Source organism: Natrix helvetica, assembly GCF_964273705.1.
Source record: "Natrix helvetica genome assembly, chromosome: 4".
Classification (NCBI taxonomy): Eukaryota; Metazoa; Chordata; class Lepidosauria; order Squamata; family Natricidae; genus Natrix; species Natrix helvetica.
This window is the reverse complement of record NC_138550.1, coordinates 32,341,180-32,349,366: the sequence shown is the minus strand read 5'-3', so window position 1 is coordinate 32,349,366 and position 8,187 is coordinate 32,341,180. Positions and strand designations below refer to the sequence as shown.

General features: G+C 36.2%; 1 protein-coding gene across 4 annotated transcripts in view; it reads right to left on the bottom strand.

Annotated features, from left to right (window-relative positions):
• The window catches only part of NME7 (NME/NM23 family member 7), a 72,008-nt gene that overhangs the window by 297 nt on the left and 63,524 nt on the right, over positions 1-8,187 (bottom strand). For 3 of the 4 annotated variants that reach the window (XM_081952718.1, XM_081952719.1, XM_081952717.1), the window contains exon 12: positions 1,347-1,440. The exons of the other annotated variant lie outside the window; for it this stretch is intronic. In XM_081952718.1, coding sequence (XP_081808844.1) covers positions 1,347-1,440 — 94 coding nt within the window. The remainder of the gene's footprint in view (positions 1-1,346; positions 1,441-8,187) is intronic. 4 annotated transcript variants of the gene reach the window in all.

Genomic DNA, 8,187 nt, shown 5'->3' with positions numbered 1-8,187 from the left:
ACTGTAGAGCATGCGACACATTGACAGAATCATAATTTGGTTCTAGCAAGCTGCCATTCTATTCATCCCTTTCTAAGTTTGCTGGGGGGTGGGGGTGGGATATTGGCTGAAACCCATCACAGGTTCTACTTGAACACTGTGGAATTTATGGTTTAGATTCATAATAGTCATGGAGAACTAGATTATTTTTTAAAAAGTTTATTATATATGGCTTCACATTTCATGCTAAGCTGCACATGTGGGTAGTCCAGCGCCACATCAGAATTTTTAAGAGCCTGGCAGCAAACATAGTAAGTGCATGTGATTACAGGGGGAAATCCCTATTTGTCCAATGGTCCCAGACTTCTCAAGGCTGCCTCAACACTATATGAGAATACCTCAGAATGGAGCAAAATTGTGTAAATATAGGATGACCACTTAAAGAACCACCGCAACTGATCATATTCTTGTATTGTACACTCTGAGCATTGTACCCATGGTTAAATAGCAGGTAAGGGCAGATGCTCCATTACATGAAATCAAAAAATAACACACGTTCCCAATGTATCGTCTTTCATAGTTCTGATATCCAACTGCTATGTTGAACTGCAATATAGAAGACTACGACAAGGATGTGAACTTTGCATAAATCAGGCAAAAATCATACAAAAAGAGCCATCAAAAAGGTCATTGAGGAGATTGTAGAGTGAGACTTGACTTGCTATGGAGAATCCTTAACTGGTAGTGAAAGACTAAGTGCATCAAGGTGGAGATCCAATTTGCAAATCTCGGAATGTAACTATTTTGTGCAAAATGGAAAAGGTTACTACAGTTAGGCATGATGACAGAGCCTGGGGGCTGAAGTGATAACCAAAAAGATAACTTTAAAATGCAATAATTAGAAGTATATAATAGCTACAGGGTCAATAACCTTGTTGACAAAAAAGAACAAGGACTAATAAGGGTAGGGCAGTAACAATTTAATTGGATGTCACAAGTTCAAATGCTCCTTGAGGAAGCATTCTCTTTCTATGGGGGAGAGAAAACACGGTAACACATACATACAATTCCAAAACAGCTGCCAAGATGAGGACCAAGGCTAACACATATCCAAATACTAGCAAGAGAGGACTGGTAATAGTTCTGTTTCACCTTATTGAATATAGCAGCTTCCCTGGAATTAGCATCTACTATTTCTTCAGAGAAGCTGAAAATAGGTCTGGTTAAAGTATCAATTCTACCAAGAAAAGGAGTGTTGGTGTAACAAAAGGCTATCAGCCACTTACATTTTTTAAAAAAAACAAGTTTATTTCCTTAATCAAAGGATATTTGGATACAGTACTCAGATACAGCACAGTAATACTAACCATAAGGTATCCTAGTTAGGAATGGGAATGAAGTGAAGCATAAAGGGTTTGATCCGGAGGAGGAGGAGGAGGAGGAGGAAGACATTTCCCAGCCCTGCTGGAAAAGAGAAAGCTACTATACATTTTCCTATGATGCAAAGAGTTCTATTGCCAAGGAACTCCATTGCACAAATAGTGACCAAATTACTATGGAGGGCATCTATAGAACTGCCAAAACAACTGTATTTTATAACCTGGAGAGTTTAAACAGGACCCGTTTTCTCATTCTTCTAATCAAGAAATCACATTTAGTAGCTGGTAAGTGGAAGCATCCTATGCAGGATGACTGTACCTCTTTACATCTTAATGCTGGGTGCAAACAACCACATCCACACTTAAATAATTCAATTACCTTTTTATTGCTCAAGGCTATGGTCAATAATATTCTCAGACTGACAGTTTGCACCTGTATAAGACTAGATGAAGTTCAACAGCATTCAAGGTGGTCAGACTTTGTCCTCTTGTGCCCACATAGGGATTCCAGACTAATTCCCCATTTGACTCCTCTGGCTGGCTTGGCCAGTCTCTTTAAATACCCTTTGTAAATCTGAAGAATAGACTTCTAATATATATTCTCCAATATATCTGGAAGTCATCAAATTGAGTTTAAAGCAATTACACTCAATTTTCAAGACTTTCATCTTCCTCTTTAAAAATACTGTATGCTATCTTGAGGTTTAGACAAATAGAAAAGCAGGATATAAATTTAATCAATCAATAAAAAGGGGAGCTCTACTATGTTCTGGCCTTTCAACAGCTATTTGCACTAGCTCAGGAGTGGTAACCTTTGCTTTTCTTTTTAAGTTCCCCAAGTCATATCAATAGAAACTGACTCCCACGTTTTTGAAAAAAAAAAGATGACATACAAAAAAAGCCATGAAGAACTAGATGGGGCAAACCAAGCTCAAAAGAAATCTCACTTACTGTTTATACAGAAGCAATTGACTCTATGATAATTCATTTGATGGGTCATTGTCTTCCTGAAGAAACAAATTTGTGGAAGTTCTCCTGGACTCACAGCTACTACTAGAACCATAGGTAGAAACCATGGAAAAAGGCAAGGCCTTTACTTGGCTTGCTGTGACATACCAGTTGTGCACCTAGCTGGAATGAGAACCCTTGGTAACCCTAGGATATGTTTTAATCATCATGCAGACTACATGTATCTGCCTTTAAACCAACCCATGAAACTATATGAGGATTGATACCTAAATTAAATAGAATTTTGCTGCATTCACACCCATATACATGTCTATGGTTATAATAAATCAGGGGACATTGACCCAAAGGCAAGAGTTTCATGATGGCCTCTACCCTGTGAAATACCTTACTTACATCTTATTTACTAGAATTCCATGGGCTGGATTCCACTGGCATTCAAGTAAGGCGATTGTTGATTGTCTTAATCTTGTATTGTAAACTGTTTAGAGTCTTGGTGACATAAATATGAAATCTATAGTATGAGCCCTAAAGTAAGCTTTTAAATTGAGCTTTTGGTGACTATATGGAAATACCTATGTTTCTTCCCTGGCAGTAATACCAAAGCCTGTCCCCAAAACTATTAAGATTTTTTTTTAAATTCAACTCCCAAAATTAACCTACAAGCCCTCAGATTACTTGATAGATCCAAAACGCAGTCTCTTTCACCTTGCTTAGCTAAGGTCAACTAGGTTTTTCTACCTGTTCTGATAGAAGCAAAGAAAATATTTCAGCAATTTGGGGGAAAGGAAGAACCTCAGTACACAGAGGCCAAAGTGGGGAGACCCATGCTATTAGCAAATGCTGAATTAATCACAGGGATTGTGATATTTATAGTAAATCTAATTTTAATATCTTATATCAAACAAGGACTTTACTTATTTTTAGTTCCTATTACCAAAATTAGAAGTTATGATAAAGCATATGAAATAGATGCACAAGCAAACATCATCTCTGCTGAATTGGCTGTTCTTACATTTTTCTAAAAAAATCAAATGCAATCCCCCCCCCCCCACTTGAACTACACAAAGCAGTTCACAATAACACATCAAAATCAATATAAAACAAGAAGATTGCATTGTAATCACAACAATACAAAGAGAAAAGCAAAAAAAAAAAAGAGAGCCCAAATGCCATAGTGAAATAGAAATCAAAGAAGCAATTAGTGAAAACAACAGAATGGGAAAAAAAGTTTAATAGTAGGGATATTGAAAAGGGAGAGTTGGTCAGAGTCTGACACTGCCTTCAACAGCCCCCAAAGCATTTTGTCTTCTCTCTGAACATCTAAAGCGTCGGACGTAGAATTATACCGCTCAGCCCTTGATGAAAGGCTGTATTGCAACATCACCAGATGACTGGGAAGTACAATGGCCTTGTTATTAATTATTTAAAGGCCTCTGAAAGGGAAAATGTGGTACAAAGGAAGAGCCCATGACAGACCGGGGATTGCTTCACTTCACATGATTGATTCTCTTGTTTTACTAATAAGAATGCTCTGCTGAGGAAAGAAGAATAAATTCCAAATTGCTTAAAGACTCGGTTGCATGCTTGCTCCGAAGTTAATATGTAACAGCACCCTTCAGCTGCAATCCTAAACCCACTTACCTGGGTGGGCATAAACCTCACTGAATTCAGTGGAGCTTACATCTGAACAGATACTGTATAGCACTAAGAGACCTTTGTTCAGGATATGACATAATGGAATGCTAGGCAAAGAAAGTGTAGGCTTTCGGCCAGTTGAAACTTTGTAGAGTTAATCATTTACACACTTCATTATCTTTATATAAAAGAAAATTGAAGGAAACAAAAATGATTCCAATATTTCTTTTGATGTAGGTGAACTCACTGAATCTTTATTTTACATAAGGGTTTAGAATCATCTTAAAATTATGCCCAACAAAAGTTATGATTCTAATCTGAAATCTGAAAAAGTCTTGCTGTCTAATTGATACACAGGGAGGGCTAGATCAAATATAATGCAAACAGATTTCTGCTCATGCAGCAAGGGAAGACTTTTGCTTCCTCAGCTTTCCCTTCCTGTAATCTGGGCCCCTCCCTTTTAAATCTGTTCAAAATTAGAAGTGCTGCAAGATAGTTCATTGTGGAATGTGATTTTCCCCTACTGAAAGTTGTTCCAACTTTCTTTTGAAAGCTGCTTTTAAAATCCTCTTCAGCTTTAAAAGCAGTTGCCATTTTCCATGTAAGACTACTGTGAAAGAAAAGCCAGCCTTACAACATTTTGATTTACATGAAAAATGGTAGAGATTTTGGATTCAAACTATAATTTTAATTTAATCATGAATTTAAAAGGCTTTTTACGAAAGATTTACAATTCTGCTTTGCAAGCAAGATTGGTATCAAACCACCTCAATATTTTGGGCTCAGTTCCCTGATTTTCTATTGTAGTTCTTATATATGGTGACTTAGGAGGTTGTGCCCTACAGATTACATCAGAAGTAATCTTTAGATATATATGTAGAGCAGGCATGAGGAACTTAGCTTTCTTTCTTCACAGTAAAGTAAGTGCCAATACTGTACTAATGAAAGAATACAATACAATACAATACAATACAATACATAAGAATTAACATATGAGGCCATTCCACAGAAAATACTGAAACTTAATGTGTCATCACTTTTCCAAAAGAACATAAAGGACTAGAGATATCTGATATTTTTCTAACAAAACTCATCATTCCTCGACAAACATTACAATCCCCCGAGTCCCACATCTGGGGTTCTGAAGTGTAAAGCAGTTCTAAAACTCACGTATGTATTTATACCAAAAGCTCAGTGGAGAAGGATCATATTTTTTTTGTTCATGTTTATTGAGAACCACATAGACAGAGAGCACTATTATTAAAATGGCAAGAGGATGCCACAGATCCCTCCCCAGTGACACCTGCAAGTCCCCGAACTAACAAGGAACTAAGATTCAATAGAAGAGAATATATGTAGCTCAGGGTTAGACTGTGGAGTCCCTTGTGGATTGATGTTACCTAGTTGGGTAATGAAACATCTGTAAGCGAATAACCAAGCTCAGAGAGCACCAAGGCCTCCAGAAGGAAATGAGAGCATGATTAGAAAACACCTTAATGTGGACAAACCACAAGGAAAACCCCGAATTGTGACAGGAAGCCAATTAGCTTTCTTGCATTGGTAGAGGCATTGAGAGAGGCGGCTTTTGGCAGGGGCCTAGAGAATCCTTGTTGCATTTTCTTTGCTAATAAGCCTGAATTTAAACCAGCTTCAATTTTTTTCAAGATATCTCTATAGCAGAAGAATATATTGTAAATCCCATTGATCCCATCAACACTTAACACTTACAAAAATGGGGCAAAGTTATATCTGAAACTGACAAAAAAAAACCCCAGCTTAATTTTTAAAAAAATTCTGCCAAAGGAGTTTATTTATTTATTTATTTTATTTCTTTAGTTGCCCATATCACCAAGTGATTGGGCAGGGTACATCATACAATTGATCCATTAAATATGAAAACTTAAAATGGTCTACTAAAAAGTAAATAGCTAATGCTAAAGAGACCAAAGAAACAAGGCCAAAGCACTGTTAACATACTGGAAAATTGTAAAGTTTAAAAATTATTAAGTGCTCTCTTTTTAACACATGAATGCCTGAGACGCTGAATGCTGTTTTACAACTGCAAAAAATAAAATCAACTTTTTTCATGGTAATAATTATGTTTTGGCATTTGTGCCTTTCAGCACATTTCTAGTGTATACTCTCTAATCGTCCTGCTTCTGTTGATCCTTAACCCACTGAGTGACTCTAACACTGAATGCAATGAGTGCTCATCTTATTTTGAACATTTGTGAGTCTTAAGTCTGAGCTTCAGCCATGATTCAGCTGGGCATCTGATGTCTTGGACCAAGTTGTAATTTTGAGATAATATGTACAAAAAATGTTGCCACCATATCAAAGTAACCATATAATATTAATGATATCTACTTTCTTTCCTACAAGGATGAAATCCTACTATTATAGAATTAGAAATGCCCATTTAGTCCATTGAATCCAAGCCCGTGTTTTGTATAGAAATCTAAATTAAAGTTTCTGCAAGAGAAGACTGGTCATTATCTGACCAATCCAGTGAAGGTGAGTATACAATCTGTCTGGGCTACTGGTACTACCGTGTTTTCCCGAAAATAAGACAGGGTCTTATTTTCTTTTGACCCCCAAAATAAACACTTGGCCTTATTTTCGGGGAGGTCTTATTATTTTTGAGGTGCAAAAGGCAGGGCTTATTTTGGGGGGGAGGGCTTACTTTTAGCGCATGGGCTCAAAAGCCCGATTGGGCTTATTATCTCGGGAAATATTTTATTTTCAGAGAAACAGAGTACTATCAAGGTCCCTTTGCTAATGGGACTTCATTTTCCTTATATTGAATTAGAATGTACTTTCAGAATTTCAGAATTCTTACTCTGTGGGCTACAACATTCCCTGGGATGTTGCAAAGAAACCTAAGAGGGATCTTAAAGGCTCCCTTAGGACCAAAGTCTTCTCTGGGATGGCAGACAGAACACCCAACTGCTTCCAGAGGCCCAGATGACTAATTTTCTCTCAAAGAACTATATTCCACATCAGGATTAAAATTAAAAGGATAATCATTTCTCTACAACATCAGTTTATTTTTCATCTAAACAATAATACTAAACCATGAAATATTCTTATATAAGAAGGTAGCATAATATCATCTCAACTGATTTATTATATGGGGACATTTTTACAGTTACATATAATAATGATACTTAATATAGTTTCATAACCCAAATATTACTACTTCTTTTGGATATTTCCAATTTTAAATCATCAGTCATTTCTGGAATCTACATTGGGCTCAAAGTGCAATTAATGACTTTCAACTGAAAATGTTATCCAAAAGATATTAATATGCATATTAATTATAGTCTTTGATTCAGTAAGCTAAAGATCTTCTAGAAATACATGTGATATTGGTGTAATGAGACTAAAAAAGAAATAGAGTAGCAATTCAACTTTTATGAATGAAAATGGTTTAATAATGAGAACTCCATTAGCATTTTAATTCCTGTTCCTATTTTCCAGCTCAAATAAGTCATGTGAGAGTTATTTATTAACTTCACTCTGCTAAATGAAATCATTTTCACAAGGAGAAAGCCAAGAGTTCAGGGTCAGACTATAATGAAGGCTTTGCTGATGATCAATATGCATGTGTACGAGGTGTGTGTGTAGAATATAGAATACATGTACATACATAAACATAATTTTGAGGTATACTTTCTTTCTTATAATTTCTTTTTGTCAAGGCACTCACTATCCTTGTATATTTTAACTCAGTTGCAAGACTGATCCAGGATAATGTTCAAAGCAATCCTCCTGAAGCTAGAACTACTTTGCTCAACTATAACATCCAGTCCAAATTTTCAGACCAGTCCTCCACTTAACAGAATAACAGAGTTGGAAGGGACTTGGTCTTCTACTCCAACCCTCTGCTCAAACAAGAAACTTTATACTTCACTACTTATTCCCTATTTCACCAGATCTGTCTATGTATCTTAATTTATTTTTAACCTGACTAATCAGAGCGTTTCACTTCTACTAATTTCCACTGAGAAAAGCTGAATGTTAATAAGGGCCATGATAAACCACTACCCGATATCATATGTGCTGTGAAAAATCTGTAACTTCCAATTTGCTGTCTTGCCATTTGAATTATTAGCAATTATGGTAGCTCATAAAGAAATTCAATCCATTTGGAGAAGTTAACCCTAAATGACTCATGCCAAACTTATTCATTTAATCACCTCTTAAATCAATAATTATACAA